This window comes from Bubalus kerabau, chromosome 21 (genome assembly GCF_029407905.1).
Source record: "Bubalus kerabau isolate K-KA32 ecotype Philippines breed swamp buffalo chromosome 21, PCC_UOA_SB_1v2, whole genome shotgun sequence".
NCBI classification, from domain to species: Eukaryota; Metazoa; Chordata; class Mammalia; order Artiodactyla; family Bovidae; genus Bubalus; species Bubalus kerabau.
This window is the reverse complement of record NC_073644.1, coordinates 37,580,580-37,597,453: the sequence shown is the minus strand read 5'-3', so window position 1 is coordinate 37,597,453 and position 16,874 is coordinate 37,580,580. Positions and strand designations below refer to the sequence as shown.

The following is a 16,874-nucleotide window of genomic DNA, read 5'->3' as shown; positions in this document are numbered from 1 at the left end:
CTTTCCAGTAAGTAGATCCTAGAGTTAAGGAGAACTGGGTAGATTCTCTACTGATCAATGCTATTTGGAGAAAAAAAAAAAAAGCCTTATGAAAGGTTTATATAAGCACATATCTGGTTCTTTCTTGTTTTAGTCAGAACCAGTCAGTTGGCACCTTTGAAGTATTTTATTTGAATATTTTCAACTGAAAATTGGTTTGTCCCTAAAATATTTCCCCAGAGACTATAGAGATTATATTGCTTTTGTATCATAATCACTGATTTGTTGCATTGAGGTCTGAGAGCAGTAAGATACGCTCAAGACCTGAAAGGCAATTTGTATCATTATGATACTCCTGTGGTAGTGTGTTCATTTATAATATCTCTGGTATGACTCCAAAATCTTGAATCATAGTTTGTGTATGACTCTTTTTCTGAAATTTTAACTTGAAGTACATGAATTGGAGTAAACCAGGAATAATTGTGGGCTCAGATTGAAAGCAGTTTTATATGGTAGTAATTGTAACTTGCGAGGGTAGTATCTGTAGCTTAGTACCAAAGTAATATTAATGATAGACATAGTAAAACAGGAAAACTGTGTATTATAGGCATGTGGGTAATGCTTGTCTGTTAGTAGTTAAGATTTGAGATCCTCCTATATTAGCAGCTTTATTTGATGCTTTACAGAAAGACTCTCCCAACTCTTGAAGAAATTATTTGAAACCCAAGAATCTGGTGACCTCAATGAAGAATTAGTTAAGGCTGCTGCCAATGGAGATGTTGCTAAAGTGGAAGATTTGCTAAAAAGACCAGATGTGGATGTGAGCATTTTAAAATTTATTTGAAGCATACGCAAAAATAGAATAGTTAAAACGAACCTTTTACTTAGCAGTTATTAAGATATTGCCACATGTGCTTCATCTATTCCTTCTTCCTTGTTTTTCTCAGGTATTTTAAAGATGACACTGGGCATTATTTCTTCATTGTGCATTTCTAGAAGATATTGACATTTTCTTATTTTAGTACTGACTTTTGAACTTTATGATGTCAAAATTTACTTTTAGGTTTTTAAGTAGTTAGTGTCCTTTGGGGAAATTCAGTGAAATTTTCTCATGTAAATGTTACAATGTTTTAACAATGTATTTTAGTAAATTTTATAAGCAATTATCCATCCTTCTTTTCAAAACATTTAACCTAAGCTTTCCCCCTCTCCTCCTTGTGAAAGTTGACTGTTTCATGGTTCATAATGCAGTTGAATTAGGAGTCATGCATTTTGTAAATCTTAATTTGTAATGTGTTGTAATGTTACCATTCACCAAAGCCATAGTTTAAATGGGTTCAAACTGCAAATTGTGGTTCTCACTTAGTTATTCACTGGCTTTAGCATCGCTACTGTTCTGGAAGCAATACGATGTCAGTCAGTGCTGGCCAAAGGATTGTAGGTTGAGTGTCACTTTGAATCATTGTCACTGTGCAGTCAGGGCTTTCGTTACCATATCTTTGTATGTAAGTATGCCGGACATACAAAGAGATCAGATCTATAATTTATAAGGTGAAAGTGAAAGGTGCTCCATTGTGTCTGACTCTTTGCCACCCCATGGACTGACTATACAGTTAATGAAATTCTCTAGGCTAGCATACTGGATAGCCTTTCCCTTCTCTGGGGATCTTTCCAACCCAGGGGATCAAACCCAGGTCTCCCGCATTGCAGGCAGATTCTTTACTGCCACAAGGGAAGCCCAAGAATACTGGAGTGGGTAGCCTATCCCGTCTCCAGCGGATCTTCCTGACCCAGGAATTGAACTGGGGTCTCCTGCATTGCAGGCGGATTCTTTACCAACTGATCTGTCAGGGAATCCCGAAATTTATAAGGTATAAACTTCGTATTCCTATGATCTCATGTGGCATTTCAGGTTTGTTGGGGATCAGTTGCAGCAGCATGGCACAGTAGTTTCTTGATTGGTTGTGGGCTATGTCACAAATAGTTTCAGATATTAAAGTACCAGATTTTTTTGTGTGTTTGGAACGTAGAGTCAGACTTCTTTTATATTCACTTATGCAGATTTACATTTTATTACACTTAATTTTTTCTTCCTTACTGATTTATTTCAGTTGTGTTTTTAGAATGTAGTACATTCTAAAAACTTATAAGGAAAAATAGTTCTCCAAGATTTTTTAGGAAAAGCAGCATCTCCTTCTCAGTGTTATTTTCCTTTTCTTCAGAGGCAACTATTTTCACCTCTTTAAGCTGATTTCCTTCATATAGTTACCTCTTCATCTTTCAGTAACATACTTCTATAGTTATTTCTTGACTTGTAGGTTATTTCTTGACTTGAAGTTATGTTTTGATACTGCTCTGTGAAGGCGAGGATTCCACTTTCCTTCTCCACGTTTAGCCTGTCCTTTCCACACACATGCATACCTCTTCCAGGTTCTTAATGTGGTATTGCATTGTAATTTTGTTGATGTTAGAATTAATTTTGCATGTTATTATTCAAATGGCATGCATATCTGAGTTGTGGAGGATACTCGATTGCGTTTTCTTGCACAACTTTTCGCTTTCCTTGGTGTTCATCAGATCAGATCAGATCAGTCGCTCAGTCGTGTCCGACTCTTTGCGACCCCATGAATTGCAGCACGCCAGGCCTCCCTGTCCATCACCAACTCCTGGAGTTCACCCAGACTCACGTCCATTGAGTCAGTGATGCCATCCAGCCATCTCACCCTCTGTCGTCCCCTTCTCCTCTTGCCCCCAATCCCTCCCAGCATCAGAGTCTTTTCCAATGAGTCAACTCTTCGCATGAGGTGGCCAAAGTACTGGAGTTTCAGCTTCAGCATCATTCCTTCCAAAGAAATCCCAGGGCTGATCTCCTTCAGAATGGACTGGTTGGATCCACTTGCAGTCCAAGGGACTCTCAAGAGTCTTCTCCAACACCACAGTTCAAAAGCATCAATTCTTCGGCGCTCAGCCTTCTTCGCAGTCCAACTCTCACATCCATACATGACCACAGGAAAAATCATAGCCTTGACTAGACGGACCTTTGTTGGCAAAGTAATGTCTCTGCTTTTGAAAATGCTTTCTAGGTTGGTCATAACTTTCCTTCCAAGGAGTAAGCGTCTTTTAATTTCATGGCTGCAGTCACCATCTGTAGTGATTTTGGTGTTCATAATTGTTCTTAAAAAAAAAAAACACACCTGAGATGTAATTTACATATGGTGAAATACATGGATCAGTCAGTTTTGACAAATGCATACACCTACATAATCCACAGCCCTATTGAGATGTAGAACACTTCCATTGTTCCAAAGGGTTCACTTGTTTCTCTTAACCCCAGGACATAATCTAAACACTTTTGTTTTTATTTGTTAGTAATCTGTATTGTTATTATTAATTCTTCTCCAGAATTCTCTCTTAACTGTGTAATCTCTTAAGACATTTAGCACATCAGATTATGTATGTGTTTCATCTGAGAGAGATTTCTCTCAGTGCCTCTGACGGGATCCATCTGGAATGTCTCTAACTCATCATCCTCCAGGTTCCTTTCCCCTCTCTCCTGTGCTGGATTTCTTGTTTTCTTTATCCTCTGTCCCTCTGTCTCCAATTTTATTCTGTTTTTTGTGAAGTATGGCTTTCAGTAGCTTCTTCAGAAAAAGGGTGATGAGAAATACACTTTCAGTATATAACTTTTTTAACCTTACAGTTAAATTTTAGATGGGAGGAGAATTCAAGTTTAGATATCATTTTCCTTCAGAATAATTCCATTTTCTTCCAGCATTCAGAGTTGCCCTCTGATTCCTCATCCTTCATGTGAGCTGTTTTATGTTTTCAAGCATGAAGATCTCTTTTTTCACCAGTGTCTGAACTTGTACAGTGTTGTGGATCTATCTTCATCCGTTGCTTTTAATGTTTGATCTTTTTATCCTGGAAATCATGTCTTTCATATATGGAAATTTTAGAAAAGTTTTTAATTTTAGATTTTAGTTTTAGAGCAGTTTTAGGTTTTATAAACTGAAATGGAAAGATATAGCGATTTTCCATCTGTTCTGTTTGTTGAGATTGTTTTTGCTCTGTTGTATTACCTTTGCTTCTTTGTTAAAAATCACTTGACTGTATTTATGAGAGGCTGTTTCTGGGCTTCCTGTTCTTTTCCTTTCTTCTGTTTGTTTATTCTTCGGCCGGTACCACACTGTCATGCTTACTGTAGCTTTGTAGTATGCCTCAGAGTCAGGTAGTGTCAGTCCCCCAGCTTTGTTGCTCTTCTTTAATACTGGGTTGACTGTTCTGGGCCTTTTGCCTTTCCGTATAAACTTCCATCCAGTAACTTGCTGGGATTTTGATAGTGATTATGTTGAATCTGTGGATCAAGTTGGGAAGAACGGACATCTTGACATTATTGAGTCTTCTTATCCACAAACATGGAGTATCGCTCCATCTATTTAGCTCCTTAATTTCATTTATCAGAGTTCTGTACTATTCCTCATGTACATTTTATACACATTTTACTAGAGTTATACCTAAGTGCTTAATTTTAGGGGGTGATAATGTAAATGGTATTGTGTTTTTACTTGCATTTCCTTGTTTATTAGCAATATTGAGCATCTTTTTTATGTTCATGTCACCCATTTGAAATGTCTTCTTTGGAAAAAATGTCCATTTTTCCATGTTGCATTTCCATATCCATTTACACAACACCTGAAGTGAAGAAAAGATTGGATGTTACTGCTGTATAGTAGAACAGTTGTAGAACAGTAATTGGATATTGCTGCTCTATAGTAGAACAGTTGAACAGTTGTGTATAGCTACCCTGGTAGCTCATTTATGTATCCTTTGTGGTAGTTTGGTTACCATTGACATTTGGCTGTATTTGTTGAATTTATTTATACTATACTAGACAGTATCTTTTCTAAAAGTCTTCCATTCACCTCATTACTTTTTTTTTTTTTTTCATTGAAACAGACTCTGAGTTTTAATAATAATTAAAGTAGACACATATTTAAAATAAATGCAACTTCCCTTTGTCCCTCCTTCCCTCTCATCCTTTTCTGTTTTCAACTTTGCAGATTGGCTAAAAGTTCTTCCATAACTCTTTTAACAGTGGAACTCTCAGAGTGCCTGAATCCCTCCCTAACTTAGAAATGTGATACAGGTCACGTTTCTGGTGATCTGTAACAGGAAATATAGAACACCAGCCTAAATTGTTCTCATAGGATCATTCAGTTTGTTGGGTTTAAACCTACACCATGTGTATGTATTGGCTCTTCCCTTTTTGTGACATTCCTTCGTCCTTTCTTTTTGTATTTAGGTGAACGGACAGTGTGCTGGTCACACAGCTATGCAAGCTGCTAGTCAGAATGGACATGTTGACATTTTGAAGTTACTTTTGAAGCAAAATGTGGATGTAGAAGCAGAGGTAATTAAGTTTTAAAAATATTTAAGTAAAAATTAATGTCCTAGAAATGGTCCTTCTGTATCATTGAGATTGATTCTTTTTCATGTTGAAATTTAATATTAACTCAAGACTTCTGATTAAAAAGAAAAAAATTTGAGAAAAGACAACATGAAGCATTTTGTGTTTTTCTGTGATCTCTTGATATTCTAGGCATAACCCTAAGTGAAGAAGGTTGAGTTTCCTTTTGCTTTCGTAGGACTACTATGCTGTTGAGAGCTTGCAGTATTTACCCATGACTCATACTGGGGAAATTGAGGAAAGAGGAATATAAATCACATGGGGCAAGATTTTCCCTTATCTATGACACACAGAGGGCTTTCCTTGTTTTTTTTTGTTTTTTCACTAGGGAACCAGTAAATTAGAATTTGTTTAGTCTTACTGCTTCTTAACCTTAATATGGGTTTTAAAAGATTTTACAGTGTGTGTTTATCACACTATGTATGTATATGTGCTTAATTTAATGTAGAACATGTTCTTATTAAAGAAGAAATTAATGATTCTTACTGGCATTGAAATTTCATTGGCTGGTGTGGGCAGAGGGCTTCCCTTGTTGCAGTTAACTATGACTGCATCACTTAAAAATATATTAGAATTGTATTTGTTTTAGTCTAATGCAGGATTATTTAGGAATAAGCCAAATTCTATCAAATTCAAACTGGGCAAAATGTTGCAATTTTGTCCAAATGACACTCCCCTCTGAGGAAGCTATTTAATAAGGATTTCAATGTTAGAGGGCGAAATTTGTCGATCAGCCTGTTTTTACTAATTATAAAAATTTAAAGACATGTTTGAAAACAGAAGTCTTACATTCTTTTTGCTTTTTTCCCCTAGATATGTATATCTTGAGTTGCTGAATAGCTACTAAATAACCAGTGGTTTTTTTAGGTCATCCTTGGTGTTGGCATTTTCTTTTCCCTAGAGCTTAAGTTTTGCATTAGCATATTAGACATTTGTAAACTATACACTAGTTTTATTACTGTGATGCATTTCTAAATGAGATTATATAATTTGACTTTGCGTTTACAGAGTAGCTTTAAGTCACATCTATCTTGGTTGTCAATTTAGGAGCCCAGTATGTGTTATAAGGATTTTTTTTTTTTTTTGGTGATGCAAGAGAGACTTAGTATCATGTAATATTTTGTAAATATTACATTTTGAACATCCCATTTTTTAATGAATCCAGAAACTACAAACTAAAATATTACAACCCTTCTGACTTTTTTTTGGCCATGCCTTGCAGCATATTAAAAAGCAGACATATTACTTTGCCAACAAAGGTCAGTCTAGTCAAGCCGTTGACTGTGTGGATCACAATAAACTGTGGAAAATTCTGAAAGAGATGGGAATACCAGACCACCTGACCTGCCTCTTGAGAAATCTGTATGCAGGTCAGGAAGCAACAGTTAGAACTGGACATGGAACAACAGACTGGTTCCAAGTAGGAAAAAGAGTACGTCAAGGCTGTATATTGTCACCCTGCTTATTTAACTTATATGCAGAGTACATCATGAGAAATGCTGGGCTGGAAGAAGCACAAGCTGGAATCAAGATTGCCGGGAGAAATATCGATAACCTCAGATATGCAGATGACACCATCCTTATGGCAGAAAGTGAAGAGGAACTAAAAAGCCTCTTGATGAAGGTGAAAGTGGAGAGTGAAAAAGTTGGCTTAAAGCTCAACATTCAGAAAACGAAGATCATGGCATCCGGTCCCATCACTTCATGGGAAATAGATGGAGAAACAGTGGAAACAGTGTCAGACTATATTTTTGGGCTCCAAAATCACTGCAGATGGTAACTGCAGCCATGACATTAAAAGACGCTTACTCCTTGGAAGGAAAGTTATGACCAACTTAGATAGCATATTCAAAAGCAGAGACATTACTTTGCCAACAAAGGTCCGTCTAGTCAAGGCTATGGTTTTTCCTGTGGTCATGTATAGATGTGAGAGTCGGACTGTGAAGAAGGCTGAGCGCCGAAGAATTGATGCTTTTGAACTGTGGTGTTGGAGAAGACTCTTGAGAGTCCCCTGGACTGCAAGGAGATCCAACCAGTCCATTCTGAAGGAGATCAGCCCTGGGATTTCTTTGGAAGGAATGATGCTAAAGCTGAAACTCTAGTACTTGGGCCACGTCACGCGAAGAGTTGACTCATTGGAAAAGACTCTGATGCTGGGAGGGATCGGGGGCAGGAGGAGAAGGGGACGACAGAGGATGAGATGGCTGGATGGCATCACTGACTCGATGGACGTGAGTCTGAGTGAACTCTGGGAGTTGGTGATGGACAGGGAGGCCTGGCGTGCTGCAATTCATGGGGTTGCAAAGAGTCGGACAGGACTGAGCGACTGAACTGAACTGAACTGAGTCAAGGCTATGGTTTTTCCAGTGGTCATGTATAGATGTGAGAGTTGGACTGTGAAGAAAGCTGAGCACCGAAGAATTGATGTTTTTGACCTGTGTTGCTGGAGAAGACACTCGAGAGTCCCTTGGACTGCAAGGGGATCCAACCAGTCCATCCTAAAGGAGACCAGTCCTGGGTGTTCATTGGAAGGACTGATGCTGAAGCTGAAACTCCAGTACTTAGGCCACCTCATGCAAGAGTTGACTCGCTGGAAAAGACCCTAATGCTGGGAGGGATTGGGGGCAGGAGGAAAAGGGGACGACAAAGAATGAGATGGCTGGATGGCATCACTGACTCGATGGACGTGAGTTTGGGTAAACTCGGGGAGTTGGCAATGGGCAGGGTGGCCTAGCATGCTGCAATTCATGGGGTCGCAAAGAGTCGGACACGACTGAGTGACTGAACTGAACTGAACTGCAGCTTGCAGGGTCTTAGTTTCCTGAACAGGGATTGAATCTGGGCAGTGGCAGTGAAAGTGCTGAGTAATAACCACTAGACCACCAAGGAATTCCCCAAACTTTTCTGATTAAAGAAAATCAGCTGAGAGGCTTTAAAAATCAAAAAAATTTTTGCCTAATTTTTAAAAAAAGCTATACTTTGTGATTCAGCATTACTAAACCTTACAAAGTGAGACTATCCATAAATCTGTGTTTCTAAAGACTTGTTCACATGAGAGGTTGTATAGAGTAGGGCTGCGGCTAGGGGACTGGGAATGAAGGCGGCACTATTTTTCAAGAATAGGGTTTTTTTTTCTTTCTTAATTGAGCTCAAATAAGCAAAACAGTTATTACTCTCCATGTAAGATTGGAGTTGGAGTGAGGCCAGTAGTTTGTAAATGACATCATTCAATTTGGAAACTCCATCTGTTACTAAACATCGATATGTGTGGCCTTCTACCATACTGCCTCTTTTATTTCCATTCTGAGCATTTTCTGTTATAAAAACCATTGTAGGAAGATGTAATTTGTAGAGATAGTGTGAAAAAGGGGTAACTACACATCTGATTAAGTTAATAACACAGTTTCCCAGTGGGTAAAGGGAAAACTACATTTAAAAATTGGGTTGAAATATAAATCATTGCCTAAGACTAAAGCAGAAGTTCAGCAAAGTTTCATATTTCTAGAATGTAAGATTCAACATTGTAATAAATAGCAATATAATTTACTTAAAACAGTGATTCTTAATTGGAGGGCATTTCTGGCCCACAGGGGACATTTTGTGGGCACATTTTTGACTGTCACAGCTGTTTGGTGGGGAGCAAAGGGACTGACAGGCGTATAATGGATAGAAACCGAGGCTGTTACTAAACATCCTTGAATGTACGGGGCAGTTCCCACAGCAAAGAATTATCCAGTGCAAAATGTCAGCAATGCTGATTGGAAATCCTGGTTTAAAAGAGAGAGAAAATAGTTAGTTTTTCAAATGCAGTTAAAATTGTGATTCATCATTTATAAATTAATCGATATGTTTGTAAATTTATTATTGGAAATTTAAAACATTTGTAAAAATAGAATAGTTTAATGAATCCTGTGTACTCATTATTCCACTTGAGTTATTTTTTCTGGCCAAGTCTGTCTTATCAGTACCCTCTTAACTCTCATTTCCTCCACTGAATTATTTTGAAGCAAATCCGGATATCATATTATTTCATCTGTAAATAGTTTTAGTATGTATCCTAGAAGATAAGTGCTCTTCTCTTAAAACCTTTATTATACCTTTAACACACCTAGACACAATAATTTAACAATGATTTTTTAAAAATCCAATTTTATTAAAAGCTTTGAAGTTAGCTGAAGAATAAAGAGAATAATATATTTTGTTCTCTGGGAATCTCATTCTGCATCCTTTAATTTTATTCTTCTGCATCAGGAAGTGAGCTCAGGATAGTATAGCTCACAGATTGCAATCTATAGCCCGAAGGCCAGGTCCAGCCCTTCATTTCTTTTTAAAAGTATTATTGGAACACAACACACTCATTCATTTATTTTATTGTGTAGTCTGCTATTGTGCTCCAGCTGCAAAACTGAGTGGTTGTGTAGTTGTGACAAGAGATCATGTAGCTTATAAAACTTATATTTATTTTCTGGCCCTTCACAGAAAAGTTTGCTGGCCCGTAGTATAGATGACTATTTCGGATTTTTTAGTTGATTTAAGCTGTTAGAAAGCTAAATTGTTTGCTTTATATTATACCTTTCAAATATGTGATTAGGTTACATTTTTTTCCCTATTTCTTTTTCTTAGGGAAAACTCAGAGCTATTTTGGAAAGTTGGTTGTCTCCATGTATGATCTACTGAATACAGTAGGGTTACATTCTGTTTATGTGTAGGTAAAGGCACCGAGGACTGTGGGATTTTAGGTATGTCGATTTGGGTGAGCTCATTTTTTCATCCTCCAGGTACTCAGTATTTTTTTTTTTCTACTGATGAATATAATGAGTAAAGGTGTGGAGGATTGAATGGAAGCCCAGTTTTAAAAAGTGAATTCTTTATAATAAGTTTTTTAAATATAGTACAAATATATACTGATGATATCAGCAAATTTTAAGTGGTTTTATTGTTTAAGATTAATGACAGCTCTTTTCAATGGAGAATATTAATAGGGAATACTACTAGACTTTTGTCAAAAAACCCAAGTTTGAATGGTATTGTTGCTGTCTAAAATAATATTTGGGCAAAAAGTTTAATTGGTTTAACCTTTTGTTTCCTCATCTATGATAATAATTTGAAGGGGTGGAGAGTGAGTAAGGGAAACAATTAAGATACCACTTATAATATAAAACACAATGGAAATTTAAGGTTTCATTATTATCTGTGTTCTTATTAAACATTTCTCTCCAACTAGTGAAAGTTTGGAGAAGGAAATGGCAACCCAATCCAGTGTTCTTGCCTGGAGAATCCCATGGACAGAGGAGCCTGGTATAGGCTACAGTCCGTGGGGTCGCAAAGAGTCAGACAATGACTGACCGACTTCACTTTCACTTTTCTTTTCAGTGAAAGCTAGCAATTTCTCAAAAAAACCAAAAAAACAACGAACAAATCGCAGATGCTAATTCTATGTGATTCTGTTTATCTGGTTAATGAAAACAAAACTGTAGAAACATTGTATTTAACTGTAATCTGCAAAGGAACTGGCAAGTAGACTTTAAGACTACTCAATTCAAGGAAATTCTTTTTTGGAAAACAAATCAGTACTCAGAATAATAACCTCCAGAATGGCTCTAGGAATCAGCGTACATGGTTCCTAGGGATCCATGTTAGTTCAGGTTGTGGCTAGAGGCTTTTCCACTTCTCTTTCCCTGCACACTCCCCTTACCACAAAATACTGATAGTTAAAAACATGAAAAGATCTGATTTATTAATATAAGACCCAGAAAACAGTCTTTAAGGGGCCTTTTGCAGGAAGGCAGAGTGCAATCTGAGATCACCCAAACAAAAAAGGTCAGATTTTTAAAGGGGCCATATCATAGTTTTATAGTCCTCTCTTATCAGCACCTTTATTTAGTTGCACAGATTGGGTCTTAAAAATTGTCATTGATTCCTCTTTTTCCCCCGTACTCCTTATTTGGAATATCACTAAATCCCGTTGGCTCTGTAAAATTTATCCAGAATTCACACAACTTTCATCCTTCCTGCTGCCACTGTGTTGTCTCCTCGCACTTCTCCTCCCCAGATGTCTTCAGGGCCTTTCTCACTTCTCTCAGCTATTTACTCACACCTTCCTTGGGAGGGGTCATCGCTTGGCTGTCTTGTCTTTCTTCCCTGCTATCTTTTCTCCTTGGCATTTCCTCCTACCAAGCATTTACATTTTATTTACATATTTCATTTTTAATGTTCTCTTTACCCCACTAGAATGGCAACTGAGGACAGGAGTTTTGTCTTGCCTGTTGTTTTATCTCTGTGCACAGCACAGCACTGAGTTCATAGTGGGCACCTAGTCCATTATTACTGAATGAATGAAAGAACACAGCAGAATGTACCATATCTACATAGTCTGTTTAGGTTTAAGTATGATCAGGATAGCAGCATCTTGATTAATTGAATGAGTTTTATAGAAAATAAAATGAGGTGCGATGTTACTTATGAAATTTGAGAATAATAAAGTAGTTGACATAATTTGCTGAAAATAAATTAGAAATTAGAGTTAAACTAATTTTGTGAGAGGCAGGGACAGTTTCATAAGAGAAGAGTTGGCCTGAACTGAGTTTTAAAGAATGTGTGTTTTCAAGCCAATAACATAATGAACAAGAGCATTGAAGTCTGAGAGCAGCACGTGAACATCTGGGCTCAAGTCAGTTGGTTAAGTTAGTTTTATGTGTGAGGAAAGAGGGCAGCAGATGAGTCTGGAATGGTCCACAGAAGTAGGCTTTCAAAGAGGTTTGTTTTTTATAGAGTTACATGAAATAATTTTAAACATAAATTTTGTGTTTTATAAAGAAAATTCTGTTTTTTGTATGAAGAATAGATTGAAGTAAGAAGGCTGGGTGAGCTATGGCAGTAGGTCAGGTGAATGAGAATGCAAGAAGGCCTGAATCACTTAGATGTAGAATTGGACAAGAGAAAACAGAGCCTAACTGAAGAGTGAAAGCCATCGAACTTGGTGCTTGCTTGTAGGGGTTCAGCAAAAGGAAGTAGATGAGCCTGACTGATAGGTCCTGAATGTGCTGACTGTGGTTTTTATCAGCCAGTAGAGGGGAGGGTGGAACAAGAGCAGGTTTTAGAGGTTGGGAGGAAACGAAGGGGGGGAAGAGGGTGGAAAGGACCAAGAGCAGTGTTAGATTAAATTTGGGGCCCCTTTGCAAGTCTCTTTAGATCACCTTTTGGAAGTGAGCTGTTGTGCTGGGCCTCAACAACTTGTTTGGTGGCAGTATCAGAGAGAGAATAAAGGTCTTGTTTGAAGCCTTTTGAAATACTTAAGATAAATTTGGAAGAAAGCAACAAAACCTGGAAGCTACAGTCTTTGTGGAAGTGAGGTTTTCTAATTTAGAATAAAAATCTGGAAATTAATTGTTGTTTTCTAGTGCGTGTATGTATTTTCCAAAATCTTTACATTTTCCTTATGTATTTCCCTTTGACATATATATTTGGGTTTTAATTTTTTAGGTATTATTTTTTTTTAACATAAGCAAATTGTTGTTGGAACCTGCATTAAAGTGTTTTTGTAGCAGTTCTCTGACAGTCATCAATATATAGTACGTTTCATAAATAGTTCCTATCTTTATTCAGTGAGTGTCAGTGGATGTTCTCATTTCTAATGGAAGGAGTACCACTAGATAGACTTAAAAATTATAACAGAAAATGAATCTAGACTGGAAATTAGGAAGATCTTAAATCTAAGATTATGAAATACTGAAATGTGTTACTAGAGAAGTTAACAATATATACACACAAACATAATTTTTTTTTTTTTTTAAAGCTTGTTTTTTTTTCTGGAATTTTAGATATAATACTGCTGAGAGGCACAAGAGTTCAATCATTACTCTTCCCTGTAGTAGTTTGCTAGTTCCTTTTGGCTTAAGGTTGAGAAGTAACAAAAACTCCTAACCTTGTTCTGCTGGAATATTAGTAGAGGAGAATTTCTGAATTGTGGTTTCTTGGCCTTTCAAGAATGATTGTCAAGCCATTGTGGACTCCTGCGTGAGCAGTTTTACTTTTAGCATCTATTTGAGAAAATATGCAAAGACCAAAAACTATTTTGAATTCAGCAACTGTCGTGTTCATTTGTTTTATATGTATTTAACCATGGTGATATTTATCTGCATTATCTTTGAAAAATAGTTCAGAAGCCCAAGTGCAATATGGATTTTCAAACCACTTGCCGAAACTATAGAGTCTCCCAGGGGCTACCATGGGTTGGAGAAAGTCTGAGAGTCTGCTTACTTGAGTGTTAATATTGGAGATGTGTATGGAATAAAGCAGTACCCTTATAATATCCTTTTCCATCTGCATCTAACAGTGAGACTCTCTTTGGTATGGACTATGTATATTATCTTTATGGTTCAGTACAAGCATTTTTTTTAAAAAAGCAGTCTCTTACATTTGAGAAACACTTAAGCAATTGGGTCCTTTTCTATCTTTCATCTTCTCAGAAATATGCTAACATTAGGTGAGGCATACCTACTGGATCCCTCTGAAATAGTTTTGGTGGTTTGGATGTATAGAATTATACTTGTTTGTGTTTCATTTTTATCTTTAAATGAAGTGCTTAATAATTTTTTTCTGTTCTTGAATATATAGAGAAGTGTATGCTCATCAGCTAGAGATAACCAGTGTTAACATGAGGATGTATTTCTCCCCCTTAAAGCTGGTTGAGATCATACTGTTTGGCATTCTTCCTTCTTTTTTTTTAAATTACTCAACTGTTAGTATAATTTCTATGTTATTAAGAAGTCTGTGTAAGATTTTTTTGATGAAAAAACTTCATATATAGTTGTGATCTAACATTTTTCTAATGTTGGCTTACCATCATGGCTGGTAATTTAGGAGTACTGAAGAATCAGACTACTTCTGATGTAACTGTTGGTCTAGTACGTGTGTGCATGATATAATGATCCAGGTCATAATTTATCTTTGGAGCTAATCACTAGTCAAATGAATTTCTAGTTATCTTGTTGGCTCCACTATGTTTCCTTTTCTTACATTAATCTGGTTCTTGATGAATTATTATAGTAGCGTCACTTTTTTTTTTTCTTTCTGAAACATTCACTGACTGAGACTTAATGCTGCTGTTTAGGATAAAGATGGCGATAGAGCAGTTCACCATGCTGCTTTTGGAGATGAAGGAGCTGTTATAGAAGTGCTGCACCGGGGCAGTGCTGATCTGAATGCTAGAAACAAGCGCAGGCAGACACCGCTTCATATTGCTGTCAATAAAGGTCACCTTCAGGTGGTGAAGACGTTACTGGACTTTGGCTGTCATCCCAGTCTTCAGGTAAAACCATTAAAGAATTATATTGTGCAGGTATTTCCAGGATTCTTTTGAATGGCAATACTAGTTTGTGTGGCAAGCATTCCTTTGTTATCAGTCCTTTCTGTATGATCAGTCATAGTGAATGATTCCAAAGGTATGCTGCTGCTGCTAAGTCACTTCAGTCGTGTCCGACTCTGTGTGACCCCATACACGGCAGCCCACCACGCTCCCCCGTCCCTTGGATTCTCCAGGCAAGAACACTGGAGTGGGTTGCCATTTCCTTCTCCAATGAATGAAGGTGAAAAATGAAAGTGAAGTCGCTCAGTTGTGTCTGGCTTTTAGCGACCCCATGGACTGCAGCCTATCAGGCTCCTCCGCCCATGGGATTTTCCAGGCAAGAGTACTGGAGTGGGGTGCCATAGCATGCCATAAAATTGGCAGCTATTCCTTCTTAGAAAAGCCTTTGTTAAGCAAGTGTCAGTAAATTGATTTTGTATGGGGGGAGTTGGCGATGGGGACTTGTAAAAATATCAGCTAGGAGTTGATTTAACTTTATTGATCGTGACAGTGAGCTTCAGCAATTCATAATAGTTACTTCAGAGGAGTCTAAATTATTTTAATTGTAGCTTAGTTTATCTTAGATTGTTGGTCTAGTCCTTAATCTAGTCTTGGAAGATTTTCTGATTTAGAAAATATATATGGAGTTTTAGGATTGATTTTATAATAGGTATGGAATTTTAGGGTGTAACCGTTAATGGTAGGAGTGTGGTATAGCGGCCCATTGTAAGCTAATGAGTTGGGTGGGGGTTAGCTTTTCTATCTCATTAAAATTTTAATGTATTTGAGGATACGTCCTTGCTTTTATTTTTTATTTTCTTTGGCAAACTGTAGCATGTTTATTGTATTGTCCATCTAGATTGACTAGAAATTTCTTTACTATAGTGAGGCTAGTATTTCTTGCCTGCATTTTGAAATTTAACACACAGCATGTTTTATTACTGGTTGTTGGATATGGCTTCTGTTTTTCTTTGCTTAGTAGATCATTATAAGAATTAACTTTACATATCATAATTAATTGAAGAAGAGCTAATTAAATCTCTTAAAACTTTGAAAAAATAAAAAAAGGATTCTGAAGGCGATACTCCTCTTCATGATGCAATAAGTAAGAAACGTGATGACATCCTGGCAGTTCTTCTAGAAGCTGGAGCAGATGTTACCATTACGAACAACAATGGGTTTAATGCTCTACACCATGCTGCACTGAGAGGAAACCCCAGGTAAAGATGTCACCTTTTACTATTTCCTATGCAATTTAAAAATAGTTTTCTGTTGCAGGCTCTCTTTTTCCGATGCTTATAAGGAAGTGATTTTGGCTTATTTTAATATTTTAAATCATTTTAAAATCTGAGGAAATTATGTCTTCATTAAAATAGATTAGTTTTATATGTTTTTTTTTGTTAAACTAATACAAGTATCATGAAATGACTATTTAAATATATGTTAAATATGGGTATAAAATATCAGGAAGACTTGCTTGTATTCTAAAGGTTTAATTAAAATGCATTCCACCTGGAGATTTATGTGTCTTCAAGATCATTCTCAGGCATCCTTTTACCAAAACCTCATGTTATCTGTTTTTTTGTTTCTTTATTCCAAGTTGTCTATTTGCACGGTAATTATTTTTTTAAACTTTTGACTAAAACACTTTTAAGTTACCTAATTTTTTATTGATAATATAATTAACTATAAACTTCTAGTACAGATGTCTTCTAACCATTGTTAGGGTAATAGGTAGTCTACTGAAAAAAGTGCTTGTTGGTGAAGTTTGAGAAAGACTTTTGGGAAGTCATAAAATTCATAAAGGATCTGCAGAGTCTCACAGAAAAGAAAAATGCTTAGCTTTGCTTAACGTTGAACTTTCTGTAAATGAATTTTTTGGAACAATTTTACCTTGAGAAGCATTTTGGAAAATTCTGGAGAATTCCCCTGGGATCTAATGGTTAGTACTCTGTGCTCTAACTGCTAAGGGCCTGGGTTCAGCTCCTGGTTGGGGAACTACCTCGTGGTGAGGCCCCAAAATAATAATTATAATAATAGTAATAATAATAATAAATAAACTTTAAAAAAAGAAAATCCTTC

At 36.8% G+C, this 16,874-nt stretch overlaps 1 protein-coding gene across 3 annotated transcripts in view; it reads left to right on the top strand.

The window, feature by feature from the left end:
* Positions 1-16,874, top strand: part of MIB1 (MIB E3 ubiquitin protein ligase 1) — a 95,124-nt gene that overhangs the window by 37,795 nt on the left and 40,455 nt on the right. For all 3 annotated transcript variants that reach the window (XM_055559356.1, XM_055559357.1, XM_055559358.1), the window contains exons 9-12: positions 666-799; positions 5,282-5,389; positions 14,559-14,756; positions 15,861-16,012. In XM_055559356.1, the coding sequence (XP_055415331.1) occupies positions 666-799; positions 5,282-5,389; positions 14,559-14,756; positions 15,861-16,012 (592 nt within the window). The remainder of the gene's footprint in view (positions 1-665; positions 800-5,281; positions 5,390-14,558; positions 14,757-15,860; positions 16,013-16,874) is intronic.